Source organism: Emys orbicularis, chromosome 2 (genome assembly GCF_028017835.1).
Source record: "Emys orbicularis isolate rEmyOrb1 chromosome 2, rEmyOrb1.hap1, whole genome shotgun sequence".
Taxonomy (NCBI): domain Eukaryota; kingdom Metazoa; phylum Chordata; order Testudines; family Emydidae; genus Emys; species Emys orbicularis.
In genome coordinates this window covers 107,149,121-107,167,174 of record NC_088684.1, presented here as the reverse complement: position 1 = coordinate 107,167,174, position 18,054 = coordinate 107,149,121, and the positions used below count along the sequence as shown (strand labels likewise).

Sequence of the window (18,054 nt, the reverse complement as noted above, 5' to 3'; positions counted from 1 at the left end):
TTTATTCATAATAATCAAACGGTAACTATGTTGACCCACCTTCCCTCCAGAGATTAGACAGTTTAACAACTCCTTTGAGATACACCTGTACTGTAGATCAGTGGTTCTCAAAGCCGCTTTGAGGGAAGCGGCGCGGGCTGAGGGATGTGCCGGCTGCCTTTCCCTCAGCCCCCATTGGCCTGGAGCAGCGAATCAGGTTCGGCCGATCGCGGCTCCCACTGGCCACGATCGGCCGAACCTGCAGACGCGGCAGGTAAACAAACCAGCCCGGCCCGCCAGGGGCTTTCCCTGAACAAGCGGCAGACCGGCTTTGAGAACCACTGCTGTAGATCATTTTAACTACAAAAGGAACGTATTCGTTCAAAATGAATTCTACTGCCAAAAGAGAGAAACCTGGGAAATATGTTGCATCAAGGTTATAGCTTGAGTCAGGGTAAAATGTTTTTACACTACAGTATTTTTCCCATCTGTACTGCAGTAACAGGAATGAAGGTATATTTGTTTGTGTTGGAATAAAAGCCCATAAGGGGCCTGCCAGTGTAATTTACAGCAGCCCTGAGGCTGGCATACAATTTGCCCCAGAATCAGGGAGCTGCAGCTGGCTCCTTTGCATTCTCCTTCACCTCCACTACTGAGTCTAGCTAATACTGGGCATAGTTGAGAATCTGATGCCATAAAACTGTTTTTCAGACTTTTTCCCCAAAACTTCCCAGGAAAACCTCCATGTGACAATTCTGGGGGACTGCCTTGTTATTGGGGAAATTAAGGGATGTTGAAAATTTGATTTTTGATAGGAAGCTAGCTTCACCCTTATGCACAGAGGAGCTACCACAATGTTGGGATATGGCAGATGTCTTGTTATTTATCTATCGGGATAAATGAGAAAATGGTGGGGAAGGAGAAGGAGGGAGACAGCAATTGGTGCATGAATAGGAATCCTGATCCACATAAAAAACTTCTTACCCCGTCATTTTCACCAAATTTTCACCAACAAAATTCATCAACTGGAAATTTGGAATATTTCGACCAGTTGTAGAGGTACCCTTGTCACTGCAAGGATACAATAGGAAATACTGTCATGTTTCTGGTCTATTTTAAAAAACTGAATTTAGTTCTAAAGAGAAAGCCCTGTCAATCACCCCCAATGAGCACTCTCCTGCCGACATAGCCTGTGCACACTACTACTTATGCTGGCGTAATTTATGTTGCTCAGCGGGGTGTTTTTTCACACCCTTGAGCGACAAGTTTTGCTGACATAAGCGGTAGTGTAGACATGGCTCAAGGCTGACTGCAAAGAGTTACAGAGGGGTCTCACAAAAGTGGGTGACTGGGCAACAAAATGGCAGATGAAATTCAACACTGATTAGTGCAAAGTAATGAATATTAGAAAAAATAATCCCAACTACACATATATAATGATGTATTCTAAATTAGCTGTTACCACTCAAGAAAGAGATCTTGGTGTCACTTTGGATAGTTCTCTGAAAACTTCCACTCAATACACAGCAGAGATCAAAAAGGCTAGGAGAATGTTAGGAACTATTACGAAAGGGATAGAAAATAAGACAGAAAATATCATAATGCCACTATATAAATCCAGGGTGCACCCACACTTTGAATACTGTGTCCACTTTTAGTTGCCCCATCTCAAAAAGGATATAGTGGAACTGGAAAAGGTTAGGAGGAGGGCAACAAAGAAGATCCAAAATATACAGCAGCTTCCATATGAGGAGAGACTAAAAAGATTAGGGCTGTTCAGTTTAGAAAAGGGACAACTAAGAGGGAGGTATGATAGAAGTCTATAAAATCATGACTAGTGTGGAAAAAATGAATAGAGAAGTGTTATTTTCCTCTTCCCACAATACAAAAACCAAGGATCACTCAATGAAATTAATAGGCAGCAGGTTTAATACAAAGTAAACAAGAGGAAGTACGTTAACCTGTGGAACTCATTGCCATGGGATGTTGTGATGGCCAAAAGTATAACTGGGTTCAAAAAAGAACTAAATAAATTCATGGAGGATGCGTCCTTGGCTATTAGCCAAGATGGTCAGGGATTCAACCCCATGCGTAGGGGCTACCCTAAACCCTTGACTACCAAAAGCCAAGAAGAGAAGACAGGCTTGGAGCACTCCAGCTGCCCTGTTCTGTATACTTCCCCTGAAGCTTTGGTACTGCCCACTGTAGCAGGCAAGATACTGGGCTACATGGACCACTGGTCAGACCCAATATGGCCACTCTTGTGTTTCTTTTGTGCTGAGGGATGAGGGCGCCTGACCAGTTCCATCTTCTTTCTAAGAAGGCTTAGGAAGAGGCAGAAATGATGGGGAGGGCAGATGTTTTCTCACCCTCCTCAGCACAACAAGAAGAGGCAAGGCAGTGGCAGTTGTCTTTAGAAAAAGAGCTTCCGTTACCCTGATGGTAGCCAGGAGCTGCTTGTGAAGCCACCAGTAAGCTCCTTGGTCAACATTTAGCACTAGGCAACCCTGATCTGGATGGGTGCTCTAGTGGCTAGTGGAATACAATTAATTAATTAAATAAATAAAATATAAAATAGCTTCCTCTGCTTTTTTCCTTAAGCTCTCAGAAAACTGAAAAGGTAGGCTCTGATGAGTGCATTTGCAGAAGCTGAGCCATAAATATCTTTCCTTACCAATTTTGTCCCTTTCCCTTAGGCAAGTACTGATTTTTTTTTAATGAAACAAACTAGGAAGGCTTTATTTATGAAATTCTATTTAAATTAATGCTTTATCATACCAAAGCATCTTTGTGGAACAGCATCAAAAATTCCCACACAGTGCTAGGAATAAAAATGCATAGCAAACAGGGAGAATAAAAACAAAATATTGGTTTTTGGTCCCCTACCTCCTCCCAAAATGTATGGTTTATTTTTAATTCCATAACAATGAAGTGGTATATTAGCAAAAAGTAAAACAGGACTTGCTTCATCAAAAAGCTATTTTACACAAATAAATCTGGAGATTAAAGTTCTTGGCAGTAACCCTTTAAAGGAGATTTTCTAATGAAATGTTAATGCATTAAAAACAGTTGGTGCCATGTAGCTGCTCTTCATATTCCTAGATGAACATTTACAGATTATTTGGTTTAATTTTATTTTTAGACTCCTATACTCAAATACATTAATTACACAGAATTAAACAGCTAGCTATGTCTGCATTAGATACTCTGAAGATAACAAACAGAATCCAAAGTGCAAGTAAAATGCAAATTGAGATATGTGAAATTACTTGAAATATTATGTGAAAGAAAACAGTTTATTTTAAAAATGTAATGTAGTCAAAAACCCAACTATCTATCCAAAGATAGTTTGATGGAAAATTTTCAGCCAGCCCCAACCAGAGCATCCAAGCTCACCTGTACCTTTTGAACAGTGACAATATAATATCAAGTAGGGTAGGGTATTCAGTCTTTACCACTTCCAATATTGTGCAGAACCTAATGTGTTCTGCAATGGTATGATCCTGTGGGATGAGAGTCCACATCACTTGGATATAGAAATAACTTTTTTTTTTATATCTCAGCGACATTTCTTTTTACAACTCCTGGCTAATGAAGAGCATCAATCCCAAGAACTATCCTTTCAGAAGTATAAAGCACTCTTAGTAGTGCAAATAGGGGTTTAATGTATGTAACCTGGGGTAACAGACACTTAATAATGAGAGATCCTCAAAGTTGAGCAGTATTAGCACCCGATAGACATTTGGTGTGATGCTGTGATATTCTTCATTATCCAAAGGATGTAAAATGTGACACATTCTGTCTGCTAAAAAACTATTTTAAATGTTGTATGTGAAAATCTGTGAGTCTTTTACCTATTATTACTACAAGTAACATCTAGGAGTACTATACATGAAATATTTTTTCAGTTAACTTACATTGCACATTGAGCAGCCCTTTATAGGAAAGTATTTTCACTATCTCCCTGTATAATCAGTTGGTTCTTTTTCCCTGTTATTTGTTAGTCTTAATGTAATGGAGTGGCACCCATGAGCACCCTTTCTGATTGGGTGTGTCTGCAGTCTTTAAACAGTCCTGGCCCATATCCCCAGGGTTTGTTCCCTGAAGGCAATGGTTTCACCCTCTTGGTCTCTTCAGGCCCCAGCTCTCCAGCTGGGCCTCTTAACTGTTCAGTTCCCCTGCTGGGGATTTATTGCTGTACGATTATAGGCCACTTTCCCAGTGGCCTATGTGGGGAGGACCTGCCTCTCCTCCCCACCCCCCACTACTCCAGGTCCTGCCAGGGACCCTAAGAATAGCAGCCACATGCTGCCACGTCCCTTTAATGAAACTATTTCAGTTCCCTGGACCACTTCCCTGCAGCCCCAGCCTTCACCGATGTGTCACCCTTTCTGTAGGGCTGAAGTCTTGTATTCAGTCCCAGCAGCCCTCCAGAAGTTCCTTCTTGCTCCCCTGGTCACTACCAGTACTGAGCTGTCCATGGTGCTGCATTTCCCTTTGGTCAGCCAGGAGCACCAGCTGCACTCCTCTGGCTCTAGCAAGGAACTGACTCTGGGCTGCACTGCAGCTCCTTTTATAGTAGCCTGCAACCCTCTGATTGGCTAGGCCTTCAGTGTCTCTCTAGGCCACTCAGAGGACTTAGCTCTATTGCTCCTTTCCTGGGATGGGTGTGGCAGGACCCTGAGGCATCCAGCAAGGGGTTTCTGGGCTTAGTCCACCCCGTCACACCTTTACACAGCAAAAGGGAGAGAGAAGCAATTTTTAAAATAAAAAAAAAAAAAGAAATTAAATACTGACTTGACCTATGCCAAGGGCCTATATTGTGTCCCTGAGGTGCATACATAACTCTTAGTAACTTTGCACAAGAAAGAAGTTGCCACAGTGCAAACATGGACTGTGCAAGCTTTCCCACACCATTTGTCAATGAAGCCTGTTCCTGACCTGCGATATCTTTATTATTCCAGTGAAGGGTCTCTTCTGAGCAAAGTCTGTGAATCTGGCCGAAATTAGTTGACTTGTTTGTGGTTTGGTAAGGTGGACAAATGGAAACTACGATGAAGCCATCCCACTGATTCTCAGTTGTGATCCAAGTCAGAATGTAAAATTCTTCTTAAAGGGTAAAAGGCTTATGCACTTACCCACTGGGGCACTTGTCTTAACCTCCAACTCGCACACACAACACAATGGTGCAGAGTAATGTGAGCTGAAATTGTTGTTTTTCAAAACAGTTAAGCATCTACCTGATGCCATATTTACATTGGGGCACTGCAAGGAACAAAGAAGAATTCCTCCCACATCTCAAGGGTGAGCTATGCATTGCTGGATCAGAGAAAGTAATTTGAAATTTTTTCTGTAAATACATTTTCACTGTGATGTATGACTCCTGTTAATTATTGAAAGCATTGCATGCCTAATTCCCCTTGTACATCACTGAAAAGGTGCCTAAAGATGCCCTTCTTAGGCTATGTATACACTACAGCTTAAGTCAGTATAACTTACTCACTCACAGGTGTGTGAATAAGCCACCCCTCTGAGTGACATAAGTTACACCGTCCTAAGCGCTGGTGTGGACAGTGCTATGTCGGTGGAAGAGCTTCTCCTGCCGACTCAGCTACCAGCCGCTCGTGGGGGCTGGAGTAATTAAATTGATGGGAGAGCTCTCTCCTGTCAGCTTAGAGCATCTGCAGTAGCAGCACTACAGTGGCGCAGCTGCAAGTGCTGTAGTGTAGCCATAGCTAGTCTGTGTATGGCCCTTGGCCATGGAATACACTACCACTAGATATCGGGATGATTACAAGTTTCTCTACTCTTAACGCCGGTGCAAGATACACCCCCTTTAAGCAGGGCTTTTCCCAGTAGTGGAGTAGTGTAACAGCCTTTGCAGACTGGAACCAGGTGAGTAGGAAGCTCAAAAAAAGGAGGAGCATTAGGTTCATTTTAGGGCATATTCTGGTGTGATATAATGCTTACTCCTGTATCTAGGGTGAAATCCTGGCTCCATTGAAGTCAATGACAAAACTCCCACTGACTTCAGTGGGGCCAGGATTTGACATCTAGTGCCTAGAAGCAAAGGTGCTGTGTGCATTAGAAATGCAGATAGATATAAAAACTGGTGAAGCAGCATTATTTTCTCACTGATGCAATTATTGTTTACTTTCTGTTACAGATTTGATAAGAAAGACCTTTACTGATTCCTCTTGGAGTTTGTTTCATTTCCTTGTTAGGTTAAAACGCCTATTCCCAGCAGTCACATGTCTCTGACATAAGCCTTAGAGGTCAGTGTAGGACTATAGGGCTCTCCGGAAAATGAGAATTCTGCTTTGCAAAAAAACAACAACAAACAAAAAACACCAAAGGTTTTGGAATTTGGTTTCATTCTCTTGGTCTCTCTTTGGTTTTGACCAGAAATTCCATTATGGACCTGAGAAATCTTCCAGACAAAAAGTTTTGGTTTCCCGACCAGCTCAAGAAGGCTGTCCATATTTTTTTCTAAAATTTGTCAGCCAGAACATGGAAAACTGATTTTTTTTTTCAACAAAACTTTTTTCATTTTCATCAAAATTTTCCACAGCAAAGAGCTTCATTTTCTAATCACATCTAATGATGACAGCAATAAAATGTTTGTACTGATGCTTTATTTTATTGCTAGACCTGCCAGCTGTCAGAGCTGAAAGGAAGACAACCAGTTCATCACAGTCAGAATTAAAATGTGGGAAGTGTGGATGGGGCTAACGGTCACATCAATAACATCTTCATAATGTTGAAGAACTTGGTTTTGATCATTTCTGAACATGAGATACCAAAGCACAAACCGAAATTTTCAATAAGAAATGTAGAGATGACACTAGTATTAATGTTAGATTTTTTTTAAAATAGTTGAGTCTCATTACCTCATTATTGACTTCTGCAGGCTTTTTCTTTGCCTCTCCTATGTCCAGATAGCTTGGGGAAGAGAAAAGAATGGTATAGGTTACTTATAGCTGCATTTAATCTCAACAACAAATATTTTTTCTTATATTTAATTAAATTAGCATGAGTAAAATAAGATGTAGAGAGTTTTCACTTATATAATTATAACGAAAGTTTTATACTGAAACAAACTGACCACTTGCAGCACTGAAAAGAAACCATGCCACAATAGCATAAAGTGCTCTTAATTCAGGTTTCTAATTAAAAAGTTTACCAGATGCCTACAAGTCAGAGACCGATACAAAAGACAGAGGAGGAGTCACCAGCTAGAGTCAGGAACCCAGTCCTGGTAAAAAGCACAGCCCCTCACTAATCCAGTTCTTAGAAAGAGGCTCAGTTACTACTGTGATGAGGGACAGTAAATAGATTAGATGTATAGGTGTTGTGCTAGGATTCCTGTCAGGGTGCTAACTCTGGCCCCTGCGCAAGGATTCCATCTTTCTGATCAGCTTCTAGTACAGAGGTGGGCAAACTACGGCCTGTGGGCAACATCTGGCCCGCGGGACCGTCCTGCCAGGCCTTTGAGCTCCTGGCCGGGGATGCTAGCCCCCAGCCCCTCCCCTGCTGTCCTCCCTCCCCCGCAGCCTCAGCTCACCGTGCCACCAGTGCTCTGGGCAGCAGGGCTGCGAGCTCCTGCCAGGCGGCGGGGCTGTGAGCTCCTGCTGGGCGGCACGGCTGCGAGAGCTGCCGGCCTGCCCTGGTGCTCTAGACTGCACAGCGGCGTGGCTGACTCTGGCCGGACGGTGCGGCTGCCAGGCCTGGTGCTCTGAGCAGTAAGGGGGCAGGGAGCGGGGGCTTGGATAAGGGGCAGGAGGTCCCAGGGGGCAGTCAGGGGACAGGGAGCAGGGGGGTTGGATAGGCATGGGAGTCCAAGTACTGTAGTGCAATCTCTTTATCATGAAAGTTGAACTTACAAATGTAGAATTATGTACAAAAAAAACTGCATTAAAAAATAAAACAATGTAAAACTTTAGAGCCTACAAGTCCACTCAGTCCTACTTCTTGGTCAGCAAATCACTCAGACAAACAAGGTTGGTTACAATTTGCAGGAGATAATGCTGCCCGCTTCTTGTTTACAATGTCACCTGAAAGTGAGAACAGGCATTCGCATGGCACTGTTGTAGCTGGCTATTTACATGCCAGATGCGCTAAAGATTCATATGTCCCTTCATGCTTCAACCACCATTCCAGAGGACATGCTTCCATGCTGATGATGGGTTCGGCTTGATAACGATCCAAAGCAGTGTAGACTGACGCATGTTCATTTTCATCATCTGAGTCAGATGCCACTAGCAGAAGGTTGATTTTTTTTTTTTTTTTTTTTTTTGGTGGTTTGGGTTCTGTAGTTTCCGCATGTGTTGCTCTTTAAGACTTGTAAAAGCATGCTCCACATCTCGTCCCTCTCAGATTTTGGACGGCACTTCAGATTCTTAAACCTTGGGTCGAGTGCTGTAGCTATTTTTAGAAATCTCACATCGGTCACTTCTTTGCATTTTGTCAAATCTGCTGTGAAAGTGTTCTTAAAACGAACATGTGCTGGGTCATCATCTGAGACTGCTATAACTTGAAATATATGCAGAATGCAGGTAAAACCAAGCAGGAGACATACAATTCTCTCCCCAAGGAGTACAGTCCCAAATTTAATTGACGCATTATTATTTTTAACAAGCATCATCAGCATGGAAGCATGTCTTCTGGAATGGTGACCGAAGCATGGAAGGGACATACGAATGTTTAGCATATCTGGCATGTAAATACCTTGCAACACCAGCTACAAAATTGCCATGCGAACGCCTGTTCTCACTTTCAGGTGACATTGTAAATAAGAAGCAGGCAGCAGTATCTTCCGTCAATGTAAACAAACTTGTTTGTTTTAGCAACTGGCAGAATAAGAAGTGGGACTGAGTGGACTTGTAGGCTCTGAAGTTTTACAGTTTTGTTTTTGAGTGCAATTATGTAACCAAAAAAAATCTGCATTTGTAAGCTACACTTTCACAATAAAGAGATAGAATATCAAGATTGGAAGGGACCTCAGGAGGCCATCTAGTCCAACCCCCTGTTCAAAGCAGGACCAATCCCCAGACAGATTTTTGCCCCAGATCCCTAAATGGCGCCCTCAAGGATTGAACTCACAACCCTGGGTTTAGCAGGCCAATGCTCAAACCACTGAGCTATCCCTCCCCCCTGCACTTGAATACTTGTATGAGGTGAATTGAAAAATACTATTTCTTTTATCATTTTTACAGTGCATATATATGTAATAACAAAATAATATAAAGTGAGCACTGTGCACTTTTGTATTCTGTGTTGTAATTGAAATCAATATTGAAAATGTAGAAAAACATCCAAAAATATTTAATAAATTTCAATTGGTATTCTATTGTTATAAGTGCGATTAATAGCAATTAATTTTTTGAGTTAATCGCATGAGTTAACTGCGATGAATTGACAGCCCTAATTAAAACCTATATTCCCACACACAAAAACGTTGATAAGGTGACATTTGAACTGCAGTACGCATTGGTTGTTTGACTGTGTGAAAGTAGAATGAATTATATTGTTAAAATAGAATGGATTAAAGAAATGCTGTATGTTCCTTTAAGCAGGAATAAGGAATGTTGAAATATAGTTGTCAGGAAGAGAAACATTAAGGTATGAAACAATGGGTCCACTTAAGCTGATGGTGGGATATTAACAGGAGATCGGTAACAGTTAGTAAGGAAATAAGATATGTATGTCTAACCCCAGGTAAACTTATCAGTTCTGCTTCCTTTTGTTATCTTGTTAAGTTCGCGCCCTTTTATCTGTATAAATAAGATAGTTTGAGTCTTGCATGGTACTCACATTATCTGGGTGTATTAGCAGAGTGCTTTGCTAATAAACAGAGTGGTCTGACAAACTGTGAGTCCTGAGTCTGACTTTGACAACTGCATATTGCCTTTCAAGAAAATTAGAGTTAAAAAAAAAACACCTCATGCTTAGGAACTTGGGGTTGGACTCCTTGAACAAAGCACCCTAACTAACTTAACTCTGCCCACATAGTTATACGCTGAAAAACTAAGAAAAATATAGGTCTCCGATGTGTGCCAGGCACCAGGAGCTGAGAATGCACAGCGATTTTGGCTATAACTCTGTGCAGGAACGTGCAATGGTGCATGTGCTGGAGCCCAGGATGCTGCAGTGGGTAGTTGTATCTCAACACAGTGCTTCATTTTGGCACTTCCTGCAGAAGTTAAAGATGAACTAGCAGATGGCTGGAGTTCAAGTGTCTCCTTTAAGCTGTCTTTGCCAGGAGCATCAGATTCATTGGCAGCTGGTCAGTGTTCAATACAGGGTTTTCCCCATTAGCACTTCCAGTTGGAAGACACACATGCATCTGCAGGCAATCATCACTCAGTGCAGGGTCTGCCCAGTGGCATTTTCTGCTGGGAGTTCCACATGCATCTGCAGGTGAGCTGAGTTTGGTAGAGGGTCTCCTCAACAGATTTTCTTGAAAGCAGTCACAAAAGTATTGGTAGACGAGCAGAGTTTGATACACATCTCCCATTGGCACTTTCTGCTGGGAATCCAGGATGCAAGCATAGTCTCCCAAAAGCATCATTGCTCTGTGTCAGTGGCTGGGATCTGATGTGTCTGTGAGTCAAAAAACTTCTTGTGGCAAAATTTCAAATTAAGGAGGCCTGCATAAAAATGACGTTGCAATGAAAAAACACCATTAACCTGGAAATAGCGATGCCAAAGCACCAAGGCTCTAGAGCAGGGGTCGGCAACCTACGGCATGCATGCCAAACACAGCACGCGAGCCGATTTTGAGTGGCACGCAGCTCCCTGCCGCGGTCCCGGCCCCCAGCCCCACTCAGCCCCCCCGCCCACCGCTCTCCCCTGCGGGGGCAGGAGGCAGAAGCTTGGTTCTGCGGCAGCCAAGCTTCCCCCCTCCCACACTTCTTCCCCCAGTGGTGCTTTCCTGCCCCGCCTCCTCTCCGTCCCCCGCCTCCTCTCCGTCAGCTGATGGCCCGAGCGAGGGGGAGGGGGAAGAGCGGCAGCGTGCACACAGCTCCGTAGAGCAGGCAGAGAGAGGTAGGGACGGAGCCTGGGGGAAGGGGGTGGAACAGGGCATATCCCTTCCAGCCCCCTGCCATGAGCCGCTCAGGGCAGGGGGCTGGGAGCACCCCCACGAGCCGAGCACCCCAGCCTTCTGCCCTGCATCCCCCAGCCCTCTGCCCTGAACCACCCACACCCCAACACACACCCAGCCTTCTGCCCTGCACCCCCACACACCCCCAGCCCTCTGCCCTGAATCACCCACACCCCAACACACACCCAGCCTTCTGCCCTGCACCCCCACACACCCCCAGCCCTCTGCCCTGAACCCCCCACACCCCAACACACACCCAGCTTTCTGCCCTGCACCCCCCACAGCCCCCAGCCGTCTGCTCTGATCTCTGAACCCCCGCCACACACACCCCAGCCTTCTGCCCTGAACCCCCTCCCCCAGCCCTCTGCCCTGACCCGTGAAACACCCCCCCCCCCCCCTAGGTCTGGGGTCCCGGCCACAGGCCCTGATCAGCCCTTTGCCGGCCTAGGTGAACAGAACCCCAGGCTGGCAACGAGCTGAGCAGGCTGATGGCGTAAGATCAGCATTTTAATTTAATTTTAAATGACGCTTCTTAAACATTTTGAAAACCTTGTTTACTTTACATACAATAGTTTAGTTATATTATATATAGACTTATAGAAAGAGACCTTCTAAAAACGTTAAAATGTATTACCGGCACGCGAAACCTTAAATTAGAGTGAATAAATGAAGACTCGGCACACCACTTCTGAAAAGTTGCCGACCCCTGCTCTAGAGTATTGAACTGAAGTCTTCAGAGTGCTGGAGTATCAAGATACAACAAGGCTTCAAGGCAACACGTCCAACACCAAAGCAAAGCACTGAAACACCAGAGATGAAAATGCAGAGACTCTTCAGGATAAGGGTCAAGGTTCCAAAGTAAAGTGCCCAACTGCTGAGGCTTCTCCGGGTATAAAGATGCCAAGGCTTAATGGGGCGGGGGGGAGGTGGCAACCTAAAATTTACAATGCTAAAAAAGACAAAGGTGTCATAAGGAATAGATACCTCACAAGAAAAAGTGTCAAAGGCCGAGAACAAATCACCAAAGCACTAAAGGCTTGTCCACATGGCAAATTAGTGCACAGAATCCACAGCGCATTAATCGACCATGCAGTAAGTCGCAGTGTGACTCCTGCTACCGCACTACAGAACTTTTAGTGGGTGCATACAGCTATTTAGTGTGCGATAGGCTACAGCACTATAGCTTTACACCCCAGCTTGCCACTCACTATCAGTCTCTGTGTGGACAAGCCCTAAGATCAAGCTCTATACATACGTACACGCACAACATACATTCACTTAGCACAGCTGTAAATGACTACACAAGCTGGAAGGCAGTAGAGGATCAGGTCTGGTATGTTTAGAAAAGTAATTTTATATAATTAGGAACTTTTCCTCTTCTTGGACAGTGGCTTTACAGTAGAGTGGGATTTTTCAAAAGTGCTCAGCAATGGCTAATCCTGCTTTCAGTGAAGATAGTGGTAAAATTCCCATTGACTTCAATAGGAGCAAGATTAGGCCAGTGCTGAGTGCTTTTGAAGATCCCAATCTATATCTATTGCACCATTTTAAAAAAGAATGTATACTGTCAGAAGAGACAGACATGAAGTTGACATAATACTGGGGGAACTCTGCACCACTGCGTATGTGCAGAATTCATGTCTCCCAGAGATTTCTTTGCTTCCCCACAGAAAAATGACTTTCAACGGGGAAGCAAAGGGAAGCCTCAAAAGCGGTTACATACCCCTCCCCAGCAGCATGGGCGTGTTTTTTGGGCACTCAGAGCAGCCGGCAGAGAGGTACATCACCACTGGGGATGCCCAGACCTGTGGCTCCTACCCTATGTCAGGCTCAGCTACTAGTCCCAGCTGGGCTGGGGGTGGGGGAGGACAGGACTGCCTTGTCTCCTGCAAGAAGCAGCCTGGGCCAGATCAGACACACCCCCAGAAACTTTCCCCAGCTGCAGGAAGCGCCGCACAGGAAGCACCCCCAGCCTCCTGCCACCATCACTCCTCAGCTGCACGGGGAGGGGTCTCTGTAAAGGGAGCTGCTCCCCCATCCGCCCAAGCCCCATTCATCCAGACCCCCCCATACCCAGACCCCGCTGCCGAGCCTCACCCCCCCACACACACCTGAACCTCCACCTGCTGAGCCTCACCCCCTGCATCTGGAGCCCATCCTGCACTCAGACCCCCCCCCCCCGCCAAGCCCCCGCCCCACATCCAGATCTCCACCCCTACACCCAGGCTACCCCCACTGAGCCCCTTGCACTCAAACCCACACCCTGATGAGCCCCACACCCCCCTGCACCTGAACCACCGCGGCATACCACCTGGACCCCACCCTAACCCCCCAACAAGCCCCTGTACCTCCAGATCCTCCCCACTGAGCCGCCTGCACTCAGATTGTCCACCCAGAACCCTCGCACCCCACACCTGGATCCCCCCACACTAAGCTCCTCCACACTTGGATTCTGCCGGGCTGAGCCTGCCTGCCCATACCTGGTGTGCCTGGCATAGAGGGGCAGGGCCCTGGAGTATTTCTGGGGCAGGCCTGGCTCTTGCACTGTGTCAGGGTCAGGTGCAGCCTCACCACCAAGTCAGTGTCCAGGGGTGGGGGGGCTGCAGGGCAATCCCCCACCTCCGTCCAGCTAGTGGCCTGTGCTCCCCACAGCCATGTTGGAGCCTCCACATTTATTTATTGACAAATAAAATTTGCAAAATTTTAAAATATTGTGTGCAGAATTTTTATTTGTTTTGGTGCAGAATTCCCTCAGGAATAAGTTATGGGGTCTAAACAGGGTTTGGGGGTTTGAAGTTCAAGTTCTAAAGATGGGAAATAGCCACTTAACCTTAAATATATAATTCTGCAATTACTGAAAGCACAATTCCTTTCCCAGTCCCAGTTGTTCACGTACTCCCTGTCCCCCAGATTTCTGCTAGGATTCACACCAGAATGTCAGAACCATCTAGTGAGGGTTGCTGCCCTCGTTCCCTTTGCCATGCCCATAAGGTGATCAGATGTCCCGATTTTATAGGGACAGTTCCGATACTCGGGGCTTTGTCTTATGTAGGCTCCTATTACCACCATTCCAATTTTTCACACTTGCTATCTGGTCACCCTACTTGCCCAGGAGCTGCCCCTGCCCATGTCTTTGCAGAGCTCATCTCTTCCCGGCTCCCCACCGCTGTGGCTGGCAGCAGTTCCTGTCCCTTCCCACTCGCACAGCACCAAGGGCGGCTAACACCTCCAGGCTGCTGCTGGCCACCGATATAATCCAGCCGCTTCCTCTCCCCTAGCTGCAGCGCAGGCAGGAAGGGGTTAAGGAGGCATTGTGCACTGTGGGGCCCTCAGGAACCTGCAGGGGTGGTTGGGATCTGGCAGAGGGGAGGAGGAGGAGATGACACGACACCCAACCGGAGCCCAGGGAGAGAGTGGTGAGGGGTGCCCAGAGCAGCCTGGCTCCTTCCCTTCCCTGCCAGTGCACAGTGATGCCATCCTGGGCTGGAGGCGACTCCTGCCATCGCCTGCCCTTCCACACAGACAGCAGCAGCAGCCTGGTAGAGCTGCAGGAGCTGAGGGGCACAGACAGGGCACAGGGGCTCAGCCCACTCCGGACAGCCGAGCTACCTGCCAAAGGTGGGGGAGGGATTGCACTGAAGAAGGCACAGTGAGTGACTGTGAGGCCATGCAGCTCGTGCCCCCCCACGTCATCACTGCGGACAGGGTTCACACCAGAACCTTTAAATTGTGGGGGGGGCCCACCAATATCAACAGTTATGTGTCGCCTCTGTTAAAAAACCCAAGATTATGGAACTCACTGTCAGATGAAATAAGAACAATAAGCTCACCACTTTGCCAAGGCTTTCCCACAATATTCTCATAACGATTCGTTAACAAAAAACCAACGCTAAGCCTGCTTTTTGGTGGCAGGGCAGAGCAGGGAGAGAGCAAAAACACTGTCGTCTTTTCAATAACAGGAGGTGTTCAGCTACTGTGGTTATATAGAGAGCCATGTACCTACCTGGAATGAGCAAAATATTTTAAACATTTAAAAAAACAAGCAAGAAACAAAATTGTTTGGAAGGTCTAATCTGCAAGGCTCATCCAACTTTACCATACACACTTCTGCACTCTGCTCTCCCCAAATATTACTGAGCACCATATATTCCTCCCAAATGCAGGCAGTTACCATGCAGTGAAAATAATACATTATGCTGCAAAGATAGGGTGTTAGGGACTGTTTCTTTTATTTTTGTAAAGTACCAAGCAGAGATACTAGAATGCTAATTCTATGTTAAGCCTTAAAGAGGGAACCCTCCCCCCACCCCACAAAGCTGTATTAAATTTCCTCTGTCACATTTACTTAGATTTTAAACTCTTTGGGGCAGAGACTGTCTTTCTGTTCTGTATTTGTACAGCGCCTGGCACAGTGGGAGCCTAGTCCATGACTGAGGCTCCACAGCGCTGCCATGATACAAATAATAAAGGTTTAGATGCAAATGTTTCATTACATTTTCTAATTATTTTTTCATTCATCACTCACTTGAGTTTCTTGAAGGCCTCCCTGCCACCAGCCACGTAGTGCTCTCCACTCTGGAGCTCCTCCAGCTGACGGACGCGATGCCCGCCCCGGGGGGTGTAGATGCTACGCACAGCCCCAAAAGGCGCCTTCACCCCACCGGTCACCTCTTTCAGGAAGACCTCGAAGTTGGACACCTTCTTCTCATGGACGACTACCCGGTGCCCCGGAAAGAACGGATCCCCGTTGCGATACACCAGCACACTCTTCACCATTGGCTGTGACAGGCAGGTCGGCTTCGTGGTGGGGCTACTCATGTTCACCTCCTCTCGCTGCTGTTGCTGCGGCCAGACAGTCAGTGCTGCCCTCCAGGCACTGTCTGCACCTGTTTATTCAACAAGAATGTTCCTCTCTCACACACACTGTCAAATACCTGTGATGCATGAACTGTGTACACACATGCACACAATACCTGCACCAAGGACCACCTCCAATAGGCAAATCCCTGTCTAAAACAACCAGGGAGGGATGAGAGCCTCCCTAAGGTTTCCCGTACAATTCTGTTCAGCCCTTCAAGAGCAACCTCTGCTAGGCAACCGATTCTTGCTGCTCCCTGGAGCCTGGTGTGGCTAACACAGATTACACTAAGCCATACCCAAAAAAACATATATACAGATCTCAAGGAGGAGAAAAAGTGACTGAGCATAGTAAGGAACCCATAGTCCTGCCAGATCTTCACAGCCTCACTTTGCACTTGCAGCTCTCTTCTTTCGCAAGTGGTTTTACTCTGTTGCTCAGGAAACTTTATCTTCCCTCCCCTTCCCACCTCAAAAGAAAGAAAAAAGAAAAAAGAAAAACTCAGCCAAGTGAGGACGGCTGCCAGACTGCAACAAATCAGAGAGATTAAGCCTAAACACACCAACCAAATCAGAGCTGGGCGAGTAATGAGAAAAGGAGGGGAAGGGGGCTGAGTCACAAATATTTTATTTGGAAAAAATTGCATGAAATTTGTGACTATTTCAGAATTATTCACCATGGTGGAAATGTTTTAGAAAACTCTCAGAAAACTCGCTGAATAAGTTATCTGGTGCGTTTCATTTGCCCATCTCTGTATCAACATAATTATATGGGAACAGTCAGCACCTCCTAGGAGTGCAGGTTGAATGGGCCCCTTAGGCCCCCATGTGATCAGCAGTAGGTGCATCATTCAAACACCAAAAGCCTGGCAGAGGGAAGAGAAGCAGAAATCCCAGTGCAGACAGGGGACAAAGATAATTCAAGTCAGGAGTGACAGGATCCCCGTCACGATACACCAGCACACTCTTCACCATTGGCTGTGACAGGTGTGTGAACTCATGTGTGTGTGTGTGTGTGTCTGTCTCTCTCTCTCTCTCCACCTAGCACTCAGCTCTGAGCCACCCGGCACATCATACTGCTGCACACTGGACACTGTTGGCTGAGTGTGTGTCTCATGCTCCTCTCTGGGGCTCCCGAAGGTGGGGAGAGAAGGAGGCACCAGCCGTGGCAGTTGGTTCTTGCTGTTGCTCAAGGAGCTTCTCCTGGGGGCATGGGGGAGAATGTTGTTAGTTGCCACAGTTTCCATAGCGACCCAGGTAGCTCAAGAGCAGGGGGAGCATCGATCCATTGCAGAGAAAGAAAAGAGCACTGCTGCAGCCCCCAGGGGGGAGGGAACCAGTGTGAGCCTGAAGGGGTGGAGGAAAGCTTCTGAGAACCCAAAAGAGGGGAGGGGGGAAAAGAGAGCTTGTGTGCACTTGAGGCGGGGGGAGGGGGGGAGGGCAGAGGAAAGAGATGAACTCTAAGGGCTAAACTTCAGGGAGAATTTAAAGTCACCACACCTCTGGCAGGACATTATGCAATGCCACAATTCCCAACAACTCTCATGGACTATGTCTACACAGCAACAGGAAGCAGTTGTAGAGACTGAGACTTAGGCTAGGTCTACACTACAGCGGGGGTCCGACCTAAGATACGCAACTTCAGCTACGTGAATACCGTAGCTGAAGTTGCGTATTTTAGGTCGGCTTACCTAGCGGTGAGGACGCGGGAAAGTCGACCGCTGCCGCGCTGCCGCCGACTCCGCTGCCGCCTCCTGCCGAGGTGGATTTCCGGAGTCGACGGCAGAGCGATCAGGGATCGATTTTACCGCGTCTTCACTAGACGCGGTAAGCCGATCCCCGATAAACCGATTGCTACCCGCCGGATCGGCGGGTAGTGAAGACAAAGCCTAAGAATACAGCCATGCTGCGTTACAGCAGATCAGTACTGGGTTTTCTGTCTTCATTATCATCTTCTTGTTATTTAAATAAATCATGTTTTCTCCTCTGTAACAGACTCCCCCGGAGCACAGACTGTGACTGTCCCCCCTCATCATACAAGGTGTACAAGAGAGGGGTGAAGGCTCCTTCTTCCCTCCCCACATATCTGCACACAAGGGCCGGATCTATCTATC

The 18,054-nt window shown here is 46.4% G+C and overlaps 1 protein-coding gene across 1 annotated transcript in view; it reads right to left on the bottom strand.

Annotated features, from left to right (window-relative positions):
* DCDC2 (doublecortin domain containing 2) overlaps nucleotides 1–15,901 on the bottom strand; it is a 108,671-nt gene extending 92,770 nt beyond the window's left edge. The window contains exons 1-2 of the mRNA XM_065399722.1: nucleotides 15,609–15,901; nucleotides 6,870–6,921 (exon numbers count right to left, since the gene is read on the bottom strand). Coding sequence (XP_065255794.1) covers nucleotides 6,870–6,921; nucleotides 15,609–15,901 — 345 coding nt within the window. The remainder of the gene's footprint in view (nucleotides 1–6,869; nucleotides 6,922–15,608) is intronic.
* Nucleotides 15,902–18,054: the final 2,153 nt, after the last annotated feature.